Below are 23,810 nucleotides of genomic sequence, written 5' to 3'. Positions count from 1 at the left end.
ATGCGTGGCGACACCTTTTTGTTCCATGGTTTGGTGCCTAGTCTAGTTCGCTGACTCCGTTCCAAGCGGCTGCGAAGGAGAATTAGTGTCCGTCCCTCAAAAAAGTCGCACGGTGGCAAATCTTAGGCTGGCACTAAAACTAAGCAGGGCTTCAAGGTGTACTATCGCATCTTGGAACTCTAGTTAGTTTTAGTGCCAGCCTAAGATTTGCCACCATACGACTTTTTTGAGGGACGATGGAAATAAGCCGCGAGAAGTTGTTCCTGCTGTCCTAATTATATACCCATCCAAAAACGGTCGGACTTATTTTAGAAAGTATCTGCCAGCCTCAGAGAGTGCAGTTTTGCATTCGAATTTACAACCCGTTCACTTCTGTGTTAAAGTCTGGAAATCAGAGTACCATTTCTAAATGTTTTTTTTAAAGTAGAAATTCATATTGGGTAACTCAAGGGTTTTAAGGCCTGGGTCAAGGATGTGTTCTGTGGATAAGAATGATTGGCAATATCTATCGCTAGGAGACCTAGAACTAAATGATTTTTTTCCCCAAAAGCATATCTTGAGGTTTTCTTGTGCCTTAACGTTTAATTATGATCACGTGACATGTCACGTGACCAAAAATTGAAAATGAAGGCAATTGGCGAATTGCTGGCGAATTTATCTTGTTAGGATAAACAAATTGCCATCTCTGAAAGAGGATAAACATAACTAGCTTTCTACTTTCGGAATAAATGTACGCGAAGTTTAACATTAATAATGGTAATTGAACTGAGTGGAGTGCAATTTGGTCTGAAATCATACGCGTGATTTCAAAATCGAACGAGCGCGCAGCGCGAGTTTGATTTGAATCACAAGTATGATTTCAGACCAAAATTGCACGACACGAAGTTCAATTACCACTTTATTACATCCATTTTGAAATCGCAGAATTTAGTCAGTACTATAGTTTATTGATCGAGTAGCCGGTTTGTTAAAAAGCCGAAACAAAAAAGCTTTTACATCTCATTTTGTATTCGAAACAGAAATGATGCGATATAGAACAAAAATGGTGCGATTTAAAACAGAAATGATCCGATTTAGAACGTGAATGACGCGATTTGGAACAGATGCGATTTAGAGCAAAAAATGGTGCGATTTAGGAATAAATCACACTGCTGAGAGCCAATCAGATTGCACGGATAGCCAGCGATTTCAAAGTGGATGTAATAAAAGTTGAAATCTGGGCATTTAAAATGATATTTTTCCTCATAATTTTTTATTGAAGTGCAATGGATGGTCTTTCCAAATGTTAAGTGTTAAAAATATTTAATATGAATTATAAAAATGTTATTGCTCGATTTTTTTTTTTAAACCGCCCACCAATTGCTCAAAAACTTACAATTTTTAGCTAAATGGTCACGTGACAAGCCACGTGACTTATTAACACAGTATTTATACATTAAAATGTAAGGACGATGATTTCTTTATGTGAGCCAAATTTTGATCCAGCATCTATGCGTCTAGTTATAGCCAATAATTCATTTTCTACAGCAAACCCCTTAGTCCCAGGCCTTTGTATGAGAAAGCACGCGGCAGGAAAAAATAATTTTTTGGTCTAAAATATACTGAAGTCGGTAAGGGAAGAAAGAAAAGGGCAAAAACTGGAAAAAAATAGTAAAAAAAAAAAAATTGGAAGAACCATGACCACTACTGAAAGTTGTGTTAATTGCTGTTGGGCTTCGTACTATCAATAGACAGTATACAATGCAATGTATCCGTATGTGCCTTTAAGTCCAATCTGAGACGTAAACTTGTCAAGGATTTTATAGACCCTTAAGTTTTTATCATGTCATTTAAATTTTAGTGTGAATATTTTTATTAGAGTTTTTAAGTACAAGTTTTTAAATTAATTAATACATTATACTTGTGATAAATATCATTGTAAATATTTTAAGCGTCCTTGAAGCAGGTTTTATTGTAGTAAATTTTCGCCAATTGCCTCCGTGAGGAAAGTCAATAAAGTATGTATGTATGTATAGGTATGTAATGTCACTTATACGTAACACACGCTTAAATAACAGTCTTAATTGATAGCGTTCCACATTGCAGCTTTGGCTGTTGGATATAGGTTCACCTAACGAGTCCAATACGAAAATCCGAAGTAATATTTAATGCTCCAAATCGATCGATGTAATATTTTATTAAAGCATGGGATTATAAACGATAGCAGGAAACATCTAGCAACAAAGGTACTTTGAGGCTCGATTCAGACGCTGCACTTCCACAGAAGTAGTATTAAGACGGAGAATCAATTCAAAACGTCTGTGGATCAGCGTTAATACAGACACCGAACTTTAAATTTTAGCCGTACTAACTGCATAATTCTGAAAAAAATTTGGTATATTCTTACTGCATTTTGAAGCTTTAATTCGACTAGGTTAAAGATTGGTTTCTGGGCCCAAAATCAAATTTGTATGATTGACACGATTGTGCTTAACAGTAACTAAACATAATTGTGTCGAGAACGGCTTTTAAAAGCTATTACAAACAAAGCAAAATTTAAGCGAAAACTACGCGTTTTTTGCACACTGTACCAGCCATTGCAGCAGCCGCAAAAACAACAACATGTGATGACTATTATAATGATGAACAATAGAGGTCCACCAATCACTGCTGCCTTTTCAATTTCGGAAAAGTCGTACCACCTCCCGAAGATCCTTACAACACAAAAACACTTTTTATTAGAAATGAATTCGCCGATACTTAATAAATTAAACTTTGAAAATGATTGTTCTTCGTACAGTAGAACCCCGTCGATAAGGTAACCAACGGGTCAAAAAAAATTTGGCCGTATTAACGGGTGACCTTATTAACGAGGGTTTTTTTTACAAGAAAATGTATGGCCGTTATGCTGTGCGGCCAAAGAAAAGAGGCCGTAATAACTAGGTGACCGTATTACCGAGGTCTTCGTAAGGCGGGGTTCCACTGTATTGCGGAAACCATTATTATTTTGCTCTTGAATTGTGGTGCGAGTATTTTTTACTCTATTTTCAATTTTTTGTGCTACGTCATTTGGTGATTGTACCCGCCCACAAAACCAATAAACTTCCCTAAAATTGCACCAGCTCCGCTCGAGAACAATAATTCTCTAAACATATTTGGCGCCTATTTTCCCTCCCATCTACAAACATGACACCAAATGAAGAATGATCCTCCTGAATATGTCTTGGTAAACACAACCCACCCTGCCCTCCTTACGAAGCAAAGACGCGGCGAAGACCCCCTGCATTGAAGAAAGTGAAACTGCTGTCCTGGTCTTCTTGCTGATGGAATATTGGAGCCCTAAACAGGGTAGGGTGGGTTATGGTCGCCAAAATTTATATAGAATAACAGCGTTCGATTCCAAATAAATAAAAAAAGGCAACTAAATTAAGTGGCATAAGCGAGCTTCGAACCTCGAAGTGCTAGCTCCGAAATCGATCGCCTGTACCACTCTTCCACGGGGGATTCAACTATTGTAACAAAATTTTACTTTGTTTCACATATTTTTAGTGGCAAACCTAAAAGTAAATACTTGCTAACAGTGCTTAACCTTAATGACGATAGTCAGTGTGCTAACTCCTATATTAGGAAATATTTTGTGTAAACATAATAAGGTGTCCATTGTGGTTCTGGACGATGGAATCTAATGTTGACCATAAATGTCACATTTTCATGAAGAAAGAGATATCGCATTTACCTCCGATTTTTGCAATGATCATTAAACGTCCCCCGCGTCCCCGTCCCACTCGTCCCCGCGTCCCATACTTGATGTCCCCAAATCCCAAGTCCCCACACACGCGTCCCAATGTCCCCGTCCCAGTTTTATACACAGCCATGAGATTGGAAGATGAACGGGAGATGTGGTGTCCGATGCGTCGTTGTTCGTTGGTAGAGAAGAAGGTGTAAGACGTGGTTTCTTCTGTAATAAAAGGACACGTCTTGCACCTACTTCTGTTACAGCAGAAAGCTCCAGGTGTTTTGGGGGGTGGCATGCGGTGTTTAGCTCTGACAAGGATATCACGTAGATTATTGCAAAGGCGGTAGGATGTAAGAGGATGAGAAGGAAGTGCATCTTTCCACAGTTGTAAAGAATGAAGAATGTTAAGATTGCCAGAAATAATATGGTTTATGTTAGAAAGAGCTGTCAGATTCCTGTCTTGCGGATGTTTCGAGGGGGTAGCTGAGTGGAATAAGGCGTACTTTGTTTATTTCTTGCTGGATGAAACGGTGTTTATATCCTCTGTTAATGAGATGTGTGGTGAGTACGTTGAGACGTCTGTTAAAGAAATCATCTGTCGAGCAAATTCTTCTTAGTGGTAATGCCATGCTGTAAGGGATCGACCTTTTAATGTTGGATGGATGGCAGGATGATTTGAGGAGGTATTGGTTCTTGTCTGTAGGATTGACATAAAGGTCAGTTTGCCTTTGATTAGTAGAATGTTGACATCAAGGAAAGGGATTTCAGATTTAGGAAACGAACCAGTGAATTTGATTGTGGGATGTAGGTTGTTTAATTACGTGATGAATATTATCCTCGCCATGTGACCATAGAAGGAAGATGTCGTCAATATAACGCCCCCTCCCCTCCCCTTTTTTCGCCTGTCACGCACTCTTTTCCTCGTTTGTACGATATAATTGGAGGTTCTTTGTAGATCTGTCTAAGAAGAGGTTGGTTCTCTATCAGTTGTCAGTGTTTTATAAAAATTTAAGGCTAGGAACGGATGGTTGATATGCCCCCTTTTCCTTCAAGGACATTCTTTCAGTAAAAGTGAATACCGTAAAAATTCCGAAAATAAGCCCCTCCAAATATAAGCCCCCTATTAGCGATAACGCAAAAAACCCTCCATTAAATCGCCCCTCCAAATATAAGCCTCCCAGGGGCTTGTACTTGAAAAATTGCCGTTAACTATAAAGTAAAACAAAGGAAACGGTAAATTTACTTCCAACTATAAGCTAGCCCAATCAATTTTGAAACGCAAATTTCCCTCCGTAGATAAGCCCCTCCGAATATAAGCCCCTCCAAAAATAAGCCCCTTAAAAAGGGCCTTTGAAAAATATAAGCCCCGGGGCTTATTTTCGGAATTTTACGGTATTATGTAACTTTTTGCTACTTAAATAAGATGACAGACAATCTCTTGGAGATTTCAGGCTATTTCAAAAGCATCTTTCACAGTTTTAAAAAATCTAGACGGGTATGGATTAACTTAGAAGGGGAGGTGGGGGAGGAGAAGATCCTAGCATCAGGAAGGTCCTAGAAAGTGGAACAACTTTTCTTTGTGTTTACAAAGAGAAATCTGGGTCCGTGTGGTTACCAAGCAGGAAAGGGATTAAAGAAGATCCGTCCCGATCAGCTTCCCATGGGGGCCTCATCAACTAAGATCTCTTTTTTCATGTTTTTTTGATCTCTAATCCCATAGAAGAAGCTCATTAATGTGTTTCGTTTAATTCATGAATAAGTTACACAAACCGAAAACAAAAACAAAGAAAGAAAGGAAAGAAAGAAAGAGCGAACGAAAGAAAAACGATCCACCAGCCACGAGTGAGGTTCAAAATGCATCAGTGACCAATCATCAACTGGATAACCAAAATGAAACACAATTGGACTAATTGTGTCTCCTAGTAAGTCAGAGCGCATCATCATCCGATGAGGACCAGGGCGGATAGATGTTGGGCGGTGAAACGAGCGCCCCGCTCTTCATTTAATGTGTGATGCGGAGTAGGACTGGCACGAGCGCTCTTTCCGCGCTTCCGGTGCGCTTGAAGGCCGGCGAAATTTTCCTTTTTGCAAACCGGAAATCCTATTTTCTTTCTGTAATTTCAAGCTACAAAGTTGAATAGATAAATTCGTTTCATAACAATATCAATAAAACAGTTTCATATGTTTGTGTCTGTATGCCTATAAGTCAAACTTGTTGGTCGTATAATGCCAAAATTTGAGTTTAATTTGAAAGTGTTGAATACCTCCTCCTTCCACCAAATATCACCTAATCGTCTTTCGCCGTTTCGTTTGTAAAAGCTTAACACTTCTTAACCTCAATTTTTACATATGTTAAAGGGAGATAAATTTTATATAACATAACAAAAAATTAGATTGATATATTTTGATATAGTGGCGTTGTACTGCTTCAAACTTTGCTTCTCGGGTGCAACGCGCCATGGCGACGCGCGCAATGCGTCGCAAATCCGGCAACCGCATGTAAACAAAATTTATTAAGGTTAGTTGTAAGGTTTTTCCTCCGTTTTTCTCTCTAAAACAAAAAAAAGGTAAACAGTAAAAACTGAGGGGAAACTAATTTTGAAGTTTCGAAGAAACAGAAAGACGTATGAGATGTTTTTTCAAAATTAAAAAGAAGGATGATGGTGATCAGAAATTAGCATAATTTCACCTTGCATGAGCTGCACGCATTTATAAAATACACGTCATCTAGTTATGAAACACGATCTGCTGCCTTTTAGTTTTGCCATGGATGACATGGATGAGATTTTTCGTTCGTGTTTTAGACAGTACTTTGTTGTTTTTGTTTTGGAATAAAATCGACATTGGCGAGCGGAGCACGAAAATATAATTCAGTGGTAGAGTCATGGAAGTAATAAGAGAAACCCTTTGAAAGAGATGTTTGTCTACTCCAATTAAACCTCCCGCAAAAAATAGCAACATTTGCCTCTCGGAGACAGCGTACCAGCACAAAGAAACGAGGAAGAAGTGCAAGAAAACACATCAAGCCTCCATAATTCAGTGACAGCGGCAGTGTCTAATGTATAAACCACATCGCAAGCCCTCAACGAAGTCGAAAACAAGCGACATTTCTAAGCAGAGTCCCAGTCCACTGCATCACACCTTTTTGCTCGGATGCGCTCGTTTCACCGCCCAACCTTTATCAGCCCTGATGAGGACCGGCAGCGAGTGCGGACCATACCGGTCGCTAACCATAACAAGGTGACCACCAAAAACAACGATAGACAAAGGCCATCATACATAAACCACAATGAATAATATCTTTCATTATATTTAGTGGACCTATTTTGTTCGGTTTGGTTGTTGTTGTTGTTGTTTTTTTTTTTTTCTTTTTCGCAGACCGCTTGATGTTATTAGGGACCGACGACGACGACGGAAGTGCGGAAAACGTCACTAAAAAAATGAATTTGTGTTCTTTCAAACTTAGTCAAGTCTATATGAACCGTTGAATATGCCAAGTGCAGGCGACTTTTCCTGGAGTTGAATTCTCAAGATTTTATTCAAGTTCAAAAACAGGAAGAAAAATTCGTCGTGGTATGTCCACGTCCTCCATAAAACGTCAAATCAGGAGGTTTCACGTCGTAGTCGTGCAGTGGACGTCAAAGAAATGTACTAAAAAGCGTGATGCACGTGCAGAGCTGTTGTTTTGATCATTAAACCTATTGTTTTTTAAAGTTGTGGTCGTCGTCGTATTTGCTTAAGCTCCCTATATTGCAACAGATTACAGCGATCAACGTAACCTCACTTGTCAAGCCAAAATTATGGGCCAGTGAAATGTCTATTCCTCTTCATATTTACATATCATTCAAAAGTATGAAAGTTAAAATCGTACGTGATGATACGTGAGTACGATGACTAAACAATTCCATCTGCGCGCAGAAATATAATCCTGCAAACACGTCACCTCCCCTGACGTTCACCCTTAAATGTCTGTAAATGTTCTAGCCTCAATAGTGAAAAATGCGCTTTAGTATTTATCGCAGTTTTAAAAAACAGCCCTTTTAAGTTCCATAAACATTTTGTTTTACATAGCTTATAATTTATAGTCTTCTATTTAGTCTAAAGTACAATCTGCACCAAGGGACAATTAGTGAAGACATCTGCTTAATTGGAAGTTGCGTAGTTGTTTTTTAATCTATATGTAATAGTCTAACTTCTACCAACTTTAATGCACTCCGCATGAAAGCTGATAGACACCCGTTGGCATATATCAAGAAAGTGCCTCACGCTAGTAGCGTTTATTAAAAACTGAATCACTGGATAACGCAATTCTAGAACTCTGATTGGTTTAGCCATCATGGTATATGAGCCATTATACCAGGCTCTCCAAATATGGTAACTGTACGCCCCTGCTCAAAATCAAAAACAAGCTGAAAATCGGTTGTTTTTACAAATAAAGGCGGAAAGAATTCTCGATATTTTGTGGGCGTTTTTAATAAAACAATTATTCTACTCGCGCTTGTTGGATATGAGATGATTATAGCCAACTCGGCGCTACGCACACTCGTGGAATAATTGTTAAATATCGTTCTATCTCCAACAAATAGAGAAACAAACCTTAAAATGGGCAGCGGAGTTTTAGGTACCCTACACCACTTTTTTAACGAGACCCCATAATCCCAGAAGGCTGAAGAAGGTAAAACAGCATGTTATTGTTAGCTATGATACGTCAGAAGTTTCTCATCAGCAAACGGCAATATTAAAACAGGAAATGAATGATCTAAAGGATACAATTTTACCACCGGGCTCGATCGTATAATATTTACTTTTCGATAATCGATGAAATAAGGATGCGACTAATGCAAGTTTTCAACATATGACACGGGTGAGACAAGATAATGGCGATACTTATGACACTGATAATGGTAATGCATCACGAAAACTCTGATCAGGCTTGTAGCTCCCCAAATCTTTTTCATGAGTGAAGGGACTAGAATTGAATCCGTCGTATTTTCCACCACTGCAAGGTAGGCGAAGTGACAAATATAACCATTATGTTAAAAAACAAAACAAACAAAAAAACATCAGTAACAACAACAACAAAACCGGTTGAACCTTAACTACAAGCTAAACAGCAGAATACATTCCCGGGGTAAAGCTTACAAAGTGGTGAATTATCGCATGAAAATATAACCAGTCAGCTATTTGTAACTTTGAATTTGTTTGATACTGGTATCATAGCAAAACCTCACGGTGTATTGGCCCGGTTAAGATATAACGGGCAACTCATCCCTTAATGAAGTTTACAAAAGCCTTGGTGGCTGGCGACAAACATTTCTGATATCGCTGCACCATGTACATGAAGGTTAATTACTGTCTAAAGTAAAGTCATTTTTCGACTTCATATGCAAGGGACGATAATAGGCCTAACGGTGAGTCCATTGTACACAGTGTAAGGCTCGATGATGTTAAACTCCTCAGATCGCGCTGAAAATCACTAAAATACAGAAAAAAACACCAGCAAACATTTTTTTTCATTTTCCGTGTCTATTCATATTATTCCCCCCGTTGGGCATTGTTCACGTACTATATATTTCCTCAATGACGGTATCATTTCTGAAAGGCTGTCAATTTACCATTTATTTTTCAGAAACTTTTGACTCCTAATGGCATTCGCTAAATACTGGAACAATTTATGGACGGTGGTTTTTGGCTCAACTGCGTTAGTAATTACCATAGCCAACCTAGTCACCGTTGTAGTGTTTCTAAAAGAGAAACTTCGCAAACGCTCGCATTTCTCGCTAATAAGTTTGGCCATCGCGGATCTAATGGTCGGAGCTTTAGCAGTACCACTGTACGTTGTTGTCGCCGGTTTTCAAACAGATGAAAAACTCTTGGTAGTATTCTTCCAGTGCGTGGATATATTCACCGGTCTATTATCAATATTCACCCTGGCAAGCATTTCTTTGGAAAGGATGCATTCTGTTTTATGGCCTCTACGTCATCGCGCAGTGACGTCACGATTCTACTCATCCGTTGTTGGCATCCCATGGGTTTTAGCGGCATTTGCCACCTCATTTCGACTTATGAAACGATTCAATATTATTTCAGCGATGGCTTTTACGGTGATTATTGTTGCGTTTCTTTCAGCTCCCTCTGTGGTCATTTTCACCGCTTACTTTTTGATATATAGTGGACGAAGAAAGTCTCGCCTTGAGCTTGCACTAAGGGATGTTTGGAATGATCGATTAACAAAGACATTGTTGATTATTACAGGTGCATTTATGATAACATGGCTGCCATTTCACATTATCAACCTTGCCCTTCACTTTTGCTCGGTCTATAATAGATGGCCTATTATCGTTTTTCGTATCGTAAAGCTCTTGCAGTTTAGTAATTCCTTTATTAATGCATTGATCTATCCATTACGAATTCGCCAATACAAGAAAGCTCTCATTGCGTTGTTTTTTCCTTGTACATGCTCTAATCATAAAGTCATAAGGCGTCAAGCCAGTCACACCAGCTCTACTGTCTAGAGTCAATTCGCCATCTTTTAAACTAGTGAAAAACTGAGTACAGTGTACCACTACAAAGTTTCTTCGGAACGTTTAAAGGAACAGCTTGAAGATCAACAAAAATGATGTACTACAAGAGCTGTGTTCTAAATTTCAAAAACAGTTCCAGAATGCAAAAATTCATAACAGACAGCTCAAAAAGCCTGATGCACCAAGCGAGTCTCCACAGTCATCCAGCCAGCATAACCTTGGCTTGCTGCTGTCTGCCATGTTTTTGCTGTCCTTCCCTAAAGCCTTTGGGTTTACATTAAAGTCTTAGCGGTTCCCTCTTGTCTTGAACATGGCCAGTTTAAGTGGAAAACCAAACGCCACGGCTACTGCTACGCAAAACAATCCCTGTAGTGCAAAATTAAAGGCCAGCCGTGCGACACTGATGTAGACATTTAACTTCACTCGAAGCATTTTAATATACTTCATTCGCGACATTTTACCGGCTTCAATACCGGCGACATTATTTTAGGCCTATAAGTTAATTACTAGGAGTGAAAAGGACGAGACTACAGCCAGTTTATGTCTTCATTGGAGACGAATTTAAATAGAAACGTGCGTACAAGTTTAGATTTATACTGTAGAACTAACTGTTCCAAAGCTTTTGTGCGAATTTAAGAAAGCAACTAACGCTGCTATTAATTATACTTAGTAGAAGAACAATAAAAAGATGTCCTTTGCGATGCATCAGAAACTTTTTCTTTGTAGCTTCAATAACATTTCTATCAAAACTCAGAATCGACGCAGAAGTGCATAATTAAGGGAGTGCCGCAAACTGTAAAACTTTTCATCAAAAAGGACTCAAAACATGATAAACGTGACATCAAGCCCAATGCAGACGGACGCAACATTTTTAGCCAAAAACTTCCAACATTGTTTAAATTACATGTTGCGTCTGTTTTCACGACCTTTTGCCCGTTGTTGCATGTTGTTGCGTGTTGTTGGGAGTTGATGGCCAAATTTTAAAACCGGTAAAACTTTTGAGGCAACAACTCCCGACATTTCTTTTGTTTGTTAGGGTACACTTTTGCTCAGTCTGCTTTATTGTAATGCGCTTCCCTTCGTAATCATTAATATTATTCAGTTTTTCTACTTATTTCGGCGTTGAGTATTTTAACTTTATTCAGGGATATATAATATATAAATAAGTTTGTTTTTAGGTCGGTCCGGAAATCAAAAGTTCCACTATATCTCAAATATCCTTTGTTAATGGACAAAGGATGGTGTTTACAAGCTATCAGAACAGCTGGACACACTTTAGATTCATACTAGCAAACCTTTGCTGGTCAGTTAAGGCCTTGACTAAAAGATTTTTGCACCGACCTCTTTGGTGTTGGGATCAATAAAAAATAGAAGTTGGACGCACTGTTAATTGTAGAAAACATAATACTGAGTGTGGCTTCATTCTTTCACAATTAAAGGTTTAACTGAGGTTAAGAAACACCTCTTCAAGCTTATTTAAGAAACACAGAAACAAGTTCGAAAGATAAAAATAATTACTTCCCTTGGTAGATGTATTTTTTCAGCTGTGAAATGAGAAAATAAGCGTTTTCTGTTAACGAAGTTCGTTTATTTAAACCTGATGTTAGTTCTCACTTTCGCTTCCAAACTTGAATCATAATCAGATTTCCTTATCTCATTAAAATCTTGTTGGGGCCACGTTACCTAATACCTTTTTAGTCCTTTGTTCTCGGCTGGGCTATTTTCAGCTACAATTCACTAAAATTCTTACTTTCAAACTAAAATTTCTTTTGACAGAATCTTAGAAAAATTTGCTTTCTTTCAAACCAACGTTTTACCCTCTTGTATAGAAATTTGGCTAAAGAGATCTTTTCAGTTTTGCAAATCACTTTTTTCCACCTGCAGCTGAATTCAACTTAATTCAGTATCTTTTGTTCTATCAGTTCTACCTCCTCCTCAGACACCTATTTTTACGCTTAAGAATACTATTGACTTTTCTTAGAAACTACTTAACTTAATTGTTTAGTATGAATACAACCACTTTGTAAGCCTAGCTTCGCTTGAAAAATCTTGGAACTTAGAAGAACCAAGAAGCTCGATTCTCTCCAAATCTGTACTCCAACATGTTCCTTGATCACCGAAGGGAAGCGCAACAATGTTGGATTCGTTTGCACAGCTCTTCCAACATTGTTGGGATTACACTTATGGTCTCTCAAGTCTTTAGATGGGATTTGTCCTTCCCACGATGCACTGTAGGTCCCACCATTGTTGGGAGTTGTTGCATGGGTTTGCACACCACTGTCAACACGGACCCAACAACTCCCAACATTGTTGGCCCAATAATGTTGAGATTTGTTCAGTCCGTTTGTACGTAGCTTTACCATCGAAAATTTCGAACCGCCCTCCATCAAATTCAAGAGTGAAATATAAAAATAACAGCTGTAGTTAAGCAGTCGGAAAATAAATCAAGGGTGAAGAAACCATTTTAAAAGAAGGCACTGGTGGACAAAATTGACTGAGAATATTAAAACGATTGCCATTGGGGTCTTTGAAGATCTGCATGTTTCTTGACTTCTAACGTTAGATTTTTATTGGGGACGTGTTTGTCTCGAAGCTGTCTTCACTTAATTACTCTTTTTTGACATTAAAAACCAATTAATTTCATCCCTTGAAAGTTTGGTTTCATAGCGAGAGGTTAACAACACTGCAAAATGAGCTAAAATTTGGTGTGAAGTACTCACACTCGCGTTTGAATTTTCAGATTTAATGCATGAATGAATAAGATTAATAAAAAAAGTGTACAAATCATTGAAGAAAATACTTAAACTTCTCCTTATGCTTCCATTTTTAGGTACGAGCTTAAGATTGATTGAAACTCTGAGTGAAATTTCATTTTAAAAAATCAAATCAGTGTGTCTTTCCATCGATGAAATTTTGGCTTTCATAATAATAGCACGCATATATGTCAAATTGATTCAATTTAATAGCAACTCTTGTACAGGAATGATCAATGAGTGAATAATTACTAGTATCAAAGGAATCAACAATAAGTAATAATCCTTCCCTTTCCACTGGGAAAAGAAAACCGATTCAAACATAAAAGGGATTTTTTGTGGAGAAATGGACAGTCTGGTCTATATTTTCACGCTGTAGTCGGACTCTAATTTTAACACTTCACATCCGTTTCTATTTCGCCACGTCTATCAGTTGTAAAGATGAAAAATCAACACGAAAATATGTTGATTTGCATACGTTTCGTAGCACAAAGATTTAGTAGCAACATGGCCTAGAAAAAACGATGTATGATCAGTGATTTATTTAATACTTATACTGAAGCAAAAAAGAGAATTAAAAATTTTACATCGATCGGATCCTGCTGGCAATAGAAAAGGTTTCTGATACGGCTGTGTCGATCGCGAAGGAATGCGGAAGCCTCGAACAGATCCTAAGCGGTAAGTGTTGTGAGTTCTATTTCTCTAAGATTTAATAATTTTAATTAACTCTCTCACTGCCAGAGTGCTTGATGGAGTTTTGTAAGGTGACTCTACCTTTTGAGTCTGGGGACCAAATCCTATGATGTGACCATTCAAATGAACGCTCTCTACCTGTACTTACACATGGCGCTATTTGTTTTTCAAAATTTTACTGAATGACTGATTTGCAAACTTACTCGAAATTTGCCTATGGCTTCATTTGGCAGTGAAAGGGTTAATGGTGTGTGACCATAAGCCCGCCATAATTTTTTTGGCTTTATTGCCCTAAAAACCGAAATTCTCACCTTTGCTATCGTTTTAGCGGAAAATTTGGTCAAAAGATGCTTTTTTAGATGTCTTTTAGCGAAGAAACATCTATTTCCGGTGTCACACACAACATTACAATACGATTGAAAATGCAACTCGAATTATCTGAATTATCATATCTCAAGCGGATCAAGTGGTTTGATAACAGCCAAGTTAAGTGATAACAGCCAAGTTAAGTTATCTACAATTTTGCGTCGGTTTTTTACTCTTCTACTGAATTTCATCCCCCTTAGTCGGTGAAGATTTTGCTTCTTTCCGTTGACTTCTCAAAAGTAATAAAGAACTCGGCTTCTTACTGATATTCTCAAGAGATCGCCATCCGCTATGTCATGTTTTCAGGCGGCCGTGGCTAGTATAAAGCAAAACAAGACACTAGTCTACTCTAAAAATAGCCAAGGATGATGTTGTCAGAGAACTACCTAATGGATATGAAACTAGTGTTTCAGAGGCTTTGAAATTCCAGGGGCACCCAACGAGAATATAGTTCAAAACCACTTAAACATAGCATTGATGAACGTATTTTAGTATTTAAACGGTAGATATAGGCATATTTTTATCCCCTAAAATTTTTTAATCTGTTCTGATTTCCTAGCTGAAAGTCTAGTGATCCGAAAATTATAGGAATCAAAACTCACCTTTTCGAAACTTTCAGCGAGAAAAAAGGCTCCCGGAAATTCTAGGTGACCTTTTTAGGGTGAAAATCCGTTAGAAATGGGCAATTATACCGTTTCGTAGATGTTCGAAAATCCTAGGAGAGGCAGGCAAGCAAGAAATTTTACAACAAAATGTTTCGAAAATTCTAGATCTCAAATTGTCTTCCGAACAGATATTTTTCCGAAAATTGTCGTTGGGTGCCCCTGAAATTCCAAACTGGTCTGGAGGCATTCCTCCAAAAAATCCATAAAAGGTTTGCACAATAAAAATATAACTCGACGGAGTTCCCACAGTCTCCCTCGTGCCCGTTTACCAAAATTGTAACTTCATACCAAAATGTCCAAAATGAGAATATTCGTTCATTTACTTAACAGTGAAATATCTGAATTTAGATTCTTTTACAAATGTCGAGTTTTTTTCTGACTTTGACTAGAGGTGGCAATGTTCGCCGCAACTTTGTTCCATCACTTCCCTCCGTAGCAGAGGTTTTTTTCTCGCGTGCGGCTGAATGCTTCGGTGTCGGCAGCAAACCGACTGATCTTCGGGCGAAGTTACGACGCGAAAAATCTCTGGCAGGTAAACCCCTTAAATTGCCAGACAAGCCTGAAAACAGGTCTATTTCAGCCTAACATAGATACGGTCCCTCCTATGGCTGTTCCATGGAAGCATTTAGTTCACAATTTTTGGCACCTGGGTCACAGTTAATCATTCTAGCTATGATTATATCAACGCACCCTCAGTGATTTTTTTTTCTCACACTACTCTTCAAAACTCCAGAAGAAAGATATCCGGTGATTCTGTCAAAGAGCAAACGAATACAGTAAAAACTCGCGACTAAGAACCTGGATTTTCCCAAGTTAGCCTAAACAGGTCAGCTAAGAGTATTCAGTGGTATTCTGATCATTCCTTTCTACCTGTGTACCATTAAAATTGAAGTTGGAGTAATAAGAGGAACCTAAATGTTGACTTTCTTATTTGTCCAAGTTTACAACGACTTGTAACCAACCTGTTGTAACTTTCTTTGACAGTGACATGTCAAAGATACGTTACAAGACCTTAGCAACAGATGAAAATTATGACACTGAGGAGCCTTGTCATCCTACAGTCCGGTCATCTACCAGTTTTTGCTCTCTTCTGACCTTTGGGTGGATGAATAGTATTTTCAAAACTGGAAGCAAGAGACCGCTGAATCAGGCAGACTTTTTGCCGCTACACGAGAATGACAGAACACGTGACCTGACGGAGCAACTTCAGAAAGAATGGAATGACCAGGTAGAGGAATGTAATAGCGAGGCCACGGATGGAAAGAAACCCACACTCTGGAAATGTGTCTTGAGAATGCTTCCTTGGAGGGAGATTGTCTTGCTAATGAACTTTTGGCTCATGGAATCCTTGTTTCGCATTTCTCAGCCCCTCGTTCTGGGTTTACTCATCCATTTGTTGAGCTCGACTGAGAAGCCGGATCATGCTCTTGTATACGTTTTCTGTTTTCTCTTAGCAATGGGTGGATTGTCCACCGCCTGTACACATTATTCCGCCTACAGATTTGAGTTGCTTGGTATGAGGCTCAGCAGTGCTCTGAAAGGAATAATTTACTTAAAGGTGAGCTTGTATATATGTGTTTTGAGACTACTGCAAAGCTGATAACAACGTGTATTGATTTTTAAACAATATTTAGGCTAGTACTAAGTAAAATAAATGGACAATGTCGCAATAAAAATTGTTTAAAAGGGAGAGAGTCGGAAACGACGTACAATATAAAAATAGATAAGGATATAGATTAAAATTCGTCACGGCGGTTTGGGCCATAAGGTTCAAGAGTCATGGTCTTATCTAACAAATATAGCTTACGGACTGAGTCGGTTGTTCATTTCATAGCGCGCGCTAATCAACGAATAAATCACTTTCCAGCGATTAAATATGAAAACCAATTGCCAACTAACAATGTTTACACTTAACGAGTTTTTAGTAAGCCTTCGAATTGTTTTTCTGCAGATCCCCCTCATTAGTCAACAAAACCTTAGAGAAACTACAGAGGGTAACATCATTTCCCTGATATCAAACGATGTCGAGAGAATAGAACTGGCTCCCAGATGGATTCTAACTTCGCTGTTGGCTGTTTTCGAGTTGGTCGCTGTAATCTGTTTAGTTTTTTACCTCGTCGGCTGGCAGGCATTAATGGGAATACTATTCCTGACTGCATTAATCCCTCTGGTCATGAAAATATCCTCTATCTGCGCGCGATTACGACAAGCGACCGCTGCGGTGACCGATCGACGTATTTCACTAATGAACGAATTGATATCTGGAATCCGCGCACTCAAGGCGCATGCGTGGGAAGAAAACTACCGGACTAAGGTGCAAGACGTGAGAAGGTAAGGAAATGGAAGTCAGGTTTTTGTGGGGACTTAAGGTTTTTTTTTTTCAGGTCAGACGTTCAACTCTCTCTTTTCCAGACTGTCTGTCGCTTTAAGCATTCAGGAGTAAAATCACAAATCTTCTGGATAGCTGCTAAACAATCATCAAGCGTCTCGTTATTATTTCTGTTGTCTCAAAGTGCCCGTCACCTAATTTTTTTTTATTTTCTTAACTGAAACTATATCTTATTGAAATAACTTCTGCGAAAAAATTTTGCGATTTGAACAAAAAGCGATTTTTTTACCAATTTTTGAAGTCTACATTTTTGCAGTACACCCGCGCAGCTGATCACGCAAACTAGCAGGCTCACATATGACGTCATGTGACGTAAATTAAGGAACTCGCACTGCCTTGCCTTCATCAGCTGTACACAAAAAAGATCAATTACAAGTAAGGATTGAATCACAGTGTGTTCGCAAGAAGAAAGTTTTTCTGAAACAGAAAAACCTAACAGAACTCTTAATATTTTCCTGTCGACAAAGTCACGTGTTCCTTAAAGTACGTCATACTCCGAGAGAAGACTAAGACGAATGGTGCGCCAAAACTGCGGCAAATTTGAACGTTTTTAAAAAATTCGCAAAAAATCGTCTTTGGTTCAAATCGCAAAATTTTTTCGCACACTGAAGTTATTTTAATAAGGTGTAGTTTCAGATAAGAAAATAAAAAATTTTAGGTGATGGGCACTTTAACTCTTACCCGCCTCATCATCCTTATCCTAGGAAAGCAACGTTACAAAAAATGTCTTGGATGACTTGGAGCCAGCCATCCTGGTAATGAGGCTGCTCATTGGGAACCTATATAGCTGGTCATGATGAAGTGTTTCTATACTACTGTTAAACGAAGAAATTCTAAAGGAATGTACTTATTGTTACAGACCTCCTTCCCGAGGAAAAATGGACCTCTATGTTCGGGTTTAAGTTATCTTTTCCATGCAAAATTTCCAGGAATTCCAGAGAAAAATCTTTTTTGGCCTAATGAAGTTATTGGAAAATCATGCCAATTCTTCAGACTGTGCTTCCACAAACGCATTACAGGGATTTCATGCCGAGAAATCTTGAAAAAAGCCTGAAATGGAAGAACATCAGATTATTCATTGGGCCAAAGGAGGCTCCAGTCTCAGAAACTCTGAGTAATTCCGGGAAGTATATGCATCACAGCTCACTAGAATAATATACAACTTTTTGGGGTCAAATCTCTTTGTCTAAAATACATTTTAAGATTTTTCTTGTTACAATTAAAACTAGACGGTTGTGTGGTTTTTTTATGTTTCAGGGCTGAAATTTGGATTCTCCTTAAAAAGAGTGGCCTGTTGTCGATAGTTGAGAGTTTACTATTTACCTCTAGCACCGTGGCAACCTTTTTAGCAATCTTGACTCTTATGGCAACTGGACAAATACTTTCGCCCACAAAAGCCTTCATGGTACTCTCTTTCATGAACATACTTCGAATAACCTTATCTCTTCGGTTGGGTAATGCCATTCCTTTGATGTTTGAGCTGATTATCTCCTTCAGAAGGATTGAAAGATTTCTATTGTTGAGTAACATCCCTTTAGATCCTTCAGAATACAAAAGAAGTTCAAGTGGAAAAGAAAATGGCTTTCCAGCTTATGTACATTTGGATGGTCAAATCGTAGTAAGAAATTGTTCACCAAACAGTGAATCTAAATGGTATCTAAATGGTAATTCTGGGAATCATTTCGCAAACAAGGAACAAATGCATCCTGTTTATCTAACCAAAGATATCCAGCAATTTAGTGGACTTAAAGATCGTGGTGTGCACTTGCAAGTTTCAAGGCTCACGTGTAAACTGACTGATGCTGAGCACCAAGAAAAGTATCTTATTCGAGACGTTAGCTTTCAAGCTACTGAGAAATGCCTTATTGCTATTACTGGTGAAGTGGGAAGTGGAAAGTCAACCCTCTTGGCTGCGATCGCGGGCGAAGTAACTAAAACAAGTGGCGACGTGTCCTGTTCTGGAACTATGGCTTATGTTCCCCAAACTGCCTGGGTTTTCCCGGGAAGTCTTCGAGAAAACGTTTTATTTGGTGAACTATACGATGAAAAGAGATACAATGAAGTGATCGAAGCATGCGCACTTAGGGAGGATATAAGCAGGCTTCCAAATGGTGATCTTTCGTTTGTTGGTGAGCATGGGGTCGCCTTGAGTGGAGGGCAGCGGGCACGCATTAGCTTGGCACGCGCAGTTTACGTTGATGCAGATGTGTATCTACTGGATGATCCTCTAAGTGCTGTAGATGCCAAAGTCAGTGAGCACATATTCAATGAGTGCGTGTGCAGGCTTCTTAAAGAGAAGATCACTATTTTATCGACCTATGCAGAAAGAAGCATGAAGGCCGCAACCCAGATTGTGGTTCTTCATGACGGCTCCGTAACAGAAACTGGCACCTATCGTGAATTAGAAAATCGCGGTTGCGTCCTGGAATCTATCATAGGGGTCAACGCAACAATAAACGAAGAAAGGGCTATTGCCGAATTAAAAATTGAAGGTAAAAAAACGCACGTGACGCCCACTTCAACCAGTGGCAGCCTTGACAATCATTTAGAGATCTCAGAAGAAGAAATGGCCGCAGGGAATATTTCAGCAGCATTGTACTGGGATTATTTTAGAGCTGGAATGCACCCACTTGCGATTTTTGCTGTGGTTATTCTTTTCCTAGTTGTCCAAGGTTAGTATAACTGATCTTGAATAGTGACTTCTACCTGAGCAAAGCACGACCAAAATTCTGCAGAACAATTATTAGAGCTAATCTCAAAAGACAAAGGCAATCCAATCAAACTATCAGAATTCGTAGCAAAAGCGCTGCCTCCTCCACAGGTTTTCCCAAGGCTAAGTGGGAAGCACGGAACAAGCAAGAAGGGAGTGCTGAAACAAACTAATCTTGTAACCAGATCTCACTCTGTTTTACCTTGGCCGTGGGAGATCTGGGTACGAGATTAGAAACAAACCAGAAGCGCGAGAGGGGTATGATGGGAACTAGGGCAGATTATATCAAATTTCCCTCAAAAGTGATCGTGAGCGACTGAACCGAGGCAAGCGAAATGCTTTAGTCGGGGTCAAACGCGGTGAAACGTACGTGATCAGACCGCCGCGAATTGCTTTTGGGTTCACGTCCTGTTGGTTAAGGCCGAATGCAAAGTAAATCAGTGCCAAAATTACTTCGAGAAGTCATTGAATCACTCACTAATTTGTATCCCACTTAAATGCTTGCGGACAATGCCAAGATATAAAGACTAAACATGGATTACTCTTTCTTCTCCCGTAGCTGTTATGGTGTCTCCAAATGTCTGGCTTTCGCATTTGTCAAAGATGGCGCAGAACAAACAAGATATGACCTCAACCCCCTTACGTATTTATGCTGGGTTCACCTCCGCTGCGTTTATATTTGCCATCATCCGTGCTTGTACTTTCTTCTACATTTCCCTCAGGTCCGCTGAAAAGCTCCACAATAAAATGGTAACCAACGTTCTTCAAGCTCCGGTGTTGTTTTTCGACACAAATCCTGCAGGACGAATTTTAAACAGATTCTCCAAAGACATCGGAGCAATTGACGAGCTTTTGCCCAAAATGTTTCTGTTGGCTTCTCAGTCGCTCTTGTTTGTGTTCACCGCAGCTCTCTTGCCATCGTTTACAAGTTTCTGGGTCTTTTTAGTTACAGTTCCCATATTTATGACTTTTGTATTTCTGGCATGGTACTACTTGAAGACTTCACGGGATCTAAAGAGACTAGAGTCAATCTGCCGCAGTCCTGTCTTCTCACACTTTTCAGAGACCATAGCTGGCTTGGACACAATACGAACTCGAAAAAGAGAAAAGTACTTCATCGAGCACCTTTATCAGTAAGTGTAATAGCAATGGTTGGGAGTACTGCTCTTGTAGCCACAATTCAGTCTAACAAGTTAAAAGAAATCCACTTTAAAGGAAATTTGGAAATGGCAATCTAATTTGTTGACAATCTTTGCTTTAAAATTCTTGAAACATGATTGGCTGGTCATTTGAGAAGTTACAGTGTAAATGAAACACTAAGAAAGAGTGTCTCGTTTGATATTCAAACAACTGAGGTCAATTTTAAAAACTTGGCTGCCTCTTCTTTTCCGAACTGACCTTTCGTTTTCGGGACGTCACCCCTTCTAGTGTCTGATTCTTTACTTTGTTTGACATTCAGTAAATCTTTCTTTTGTTCAATCACTCATGTATGCACCCGTCGGTGTCAAGACGGAAGGTAACGCAGCGAGTGGTCAACGCATCGAACTCGCAACCAGGCTGTCCCTGGCATGGTTCGAGACCCTCTCTGAGCACTAGCTGGATTTGTCTCTCAGTCATCCAGAGTCACGTAGTCGGGCATGCTTGGGGATCTCAGTCCTTTTAAATCCCAGTTTCTATCTATTTGGAATACTTATTTGAGTGGTACGTGTAGACTAGACGAAAAAGATGAGTCCACTTACAGTATGAACAAAGCAATTACCATTCTTTTTTTCCTGTTTGTCGCAGAGAATATATTCGACGAAAGGGATCACAGCTATGTTAAACTTTCTACAATTTTTTTTCCTTTTTCTCAGACATCAAGATGTACACAACCGAGTGTTTTCCATGGTATTAGCTAGCAGTCGGTGGCTTGGCGTAAGAGCTGATGCCCTATGTTCAGTTTTAATAACTGCAGTGGCTTTGATGGTAGTTTTTCTCTCCCAAAATCCAGGTATGGTCCTATACGACGGGTGATTTTACAACCTTTGCCCCTTTCCAAATCTAAGTAAGAGCAATAACCGCATCTCTAAATTAGCATTTCAGCAGTAACTATATCAAAAATCAATAAGGACGACATTTTTCGCTCTGAGGATGCGGCGCTTTTTCGATTTTACAAGTGAATAACTTAAATAATATTTACCTTCTGTTGCAGCAATAGCTGGCCTCGTCCTTGTCTACGTTATTGAAACATCTAACATGTCCCAATATGCCGTGCGACAATTTTCAGAGGTTGAGAATCTCATGACATCAGTCGAACGAGTCATGGCCTACTCCAGCATCGACTCAGAACCAGGATACAAAATAAAAACACTCCCACCAGCAACTTGGCCTTATAGTGGTCAAGTAACATTCAGAAATGTTTTCCTGAGGTATTATCCAGGTGGACCACAAGTGCTGAAGAATCTAACCTTTACAGCTCAAGGGAGAAGGAAGCTGGGAATTGTTGGGCGAACAGGAGATGGAAAATCATCCATTATAGCGGCTCTTTTGCGCATGCCGGAAGCTGACGGGGAGATATGTATAGATGGTGTCCCTGTAAATAGCATCCAACTGCGGGAATCGAGAAGATGCATTTCTGTTCTCGGCCAATCGCCTGTCCTCTTTAGTGGGTCACTCAGAAGGAACCTCGATCCTTTGGAGCAACACAGAGATGATGAGCTATGGAATGTTCTGGAAGAAGTGAAACTTCATAATTTGGTAAAAAATCTGCAGGGCCAACTTGACTACGAGCTTTTAGGAAGAGGCGAAAACCTGAGTGTTGGTGAACGACAACTAGTCTGCTTGGCTCGCACGTTACTGCAACAAAGTAAGATCGTCATCTTGGATGAACCGACTGCTCACGTGGACCCCAACACGGAAAGGATCATCTGGGGTGCAGTGTACGAGAAGCTAAAAGATTCCACCATCATTACCATAGCTCATAGACTGAACACGATCAAAGACTGTGATACAATCTTAGTGCTTAGAGAGGGCCAGGTGGCTGAGATGGACACCATTGAATCACTTCTTGGACGGGAGGGGGGTATTTTTTATAACATGGCCGCGTCTCAAAATTTTTGCTATTAGAGCGTCTATTAATCAAACATATACTCTACTGAGGTCTATTTCAGCCAATATTTAGCCTTTTGGAACCAAAGACTGATTAAGCCTCTAAATGAGTCACTTAAATATAAGTTAGGCCAAAATAGCGCTATCAGGACAGAGCTATTTCAAATGGATAATAGGACTGTAGTGTTGCCTCGGAGGTGAGCAACATCTAGGTTGTGTGGGGACTGAGACACAATAAATTGGCTTGTCAAAGGACTTGAAAAACTAAAAAATTGGCCACCGTTTAGAGATTGGGAAGCTAACCCTGCAGCCCATTCTGAGACACATTTCAGTCTTTTGGGTGCATTAGCTCTTGCATGTTATTTTGAGAATTACTTAACGGTTGCTTTCCTTGGGGATCATTATTCCCATCTAGTGTATTGATTACCAGTTCTACCTATTATAAAACAGCAGTCTCTTTCCATGTGATATGTGCAAAGCAAATTGCGTGCGCCACTCCAGACATTCTCATCAGTGCATTGTTGAGCAACAAAATTCGGTGATCGGTAATATAATTGAAACTCATAGCAACACTGAAAAATAAATCAGTTTCGTATTTTAAGAAATTGCTAAAGAAAATTTGATTGCCTTTACTTTTCTAAATCATTGAAATGGTTTTAAGTTATATTTTTAATAGTTAGCAAATTATAGCAAGACTTTTCAAAAAGTCGCTTCTTATGGACAGTACGCTCCAACGGTTGTACTTTAATGGGTTCAGATTTTATGGTCGAGCCAAACTTCTTGAGGGAAATCATCTGCCTTAATTACACGAGTTGAAATTTTCACAAAGTATCATCTCAAATTTTGCTTTAGCGAATTGCTGGATTGCTACTGCTTAGGGTACTAAAACCTAACATGACTGCTGCCAG

The 23,810-nt window shown here is 39.2% G+C and overlaps 2 protein-coding genes across 2 annotated transcripts; both read left to right on the top strand.

The window, feature by feature from the left end:
- The first annotated feature begins 8,684 nt into the window (after nt 1-8,684).
- Nucleotides 8,685-10,838, top strand: LOC140927177 (adenosine receptor A2a-like). The gene is made up of 2 exons (XM_073376824.1): nt 8,685-8,721; nt 9,345-10,838. The coding sequence occupies exon 2, from the start codon at nt 9,361-9,363 to the stop codon at nt 10,228-10,230; it is 870 nt and encodes a 289-aa protein (XP_073232925.1). The 5' UTR covers nt 8,685-8,721; nt 9,345-9,360; the 3' UTR covers nt 10,231-10,838.
- A 4,776-nt stretch (nt 10,839-15,614) lies between these two features.
- LOC140928980 (ATP-binding cassette sub-family C member 4-like) lies at nt 15,615-23,376 on the top strand. Its single transcript, XM_073378793.1, has 6 exons — nt 15,615-16,274; nt 16,668-17,047; nt 18,363-19,777; nt 20,375-20,948; nt 21,669-21,805; nt 22,007-23,376. Exons 1-6 carry the CDS (start codon nt 15,705-15,707, stop codon nt 22,918-22,920), a joined length of 3,990 nt encoding a protein of 1,329 aa, XP_073234894.1. The 5' UTR covers nt 15,615-15,704; the 3' UTR covers nt 22,921-23,376.
- The last annotated feature ends 434 nt before the right edge of the window (nt 23,377-23,810 follow it).

This window comes from Porites lutea, chromosome 2, assembly GCF_958299795.1.
Source record: "Porites lutea chromosome 2, jaPorLute2.1, whole genome shotgun sequence".
NCBI classification, from domain to species: domain Eukaryota; kingdom Metazoa; phylum Cnidaria; class Anthozoa; order Scleractinia; family Poritidae; genus Porites; species Porites lutea.
The sequence above is the reverse complement of the archived record's forward strand: the minus strand, read 5'-3'. Positions and strand labels throughout refer to the sequence as shown.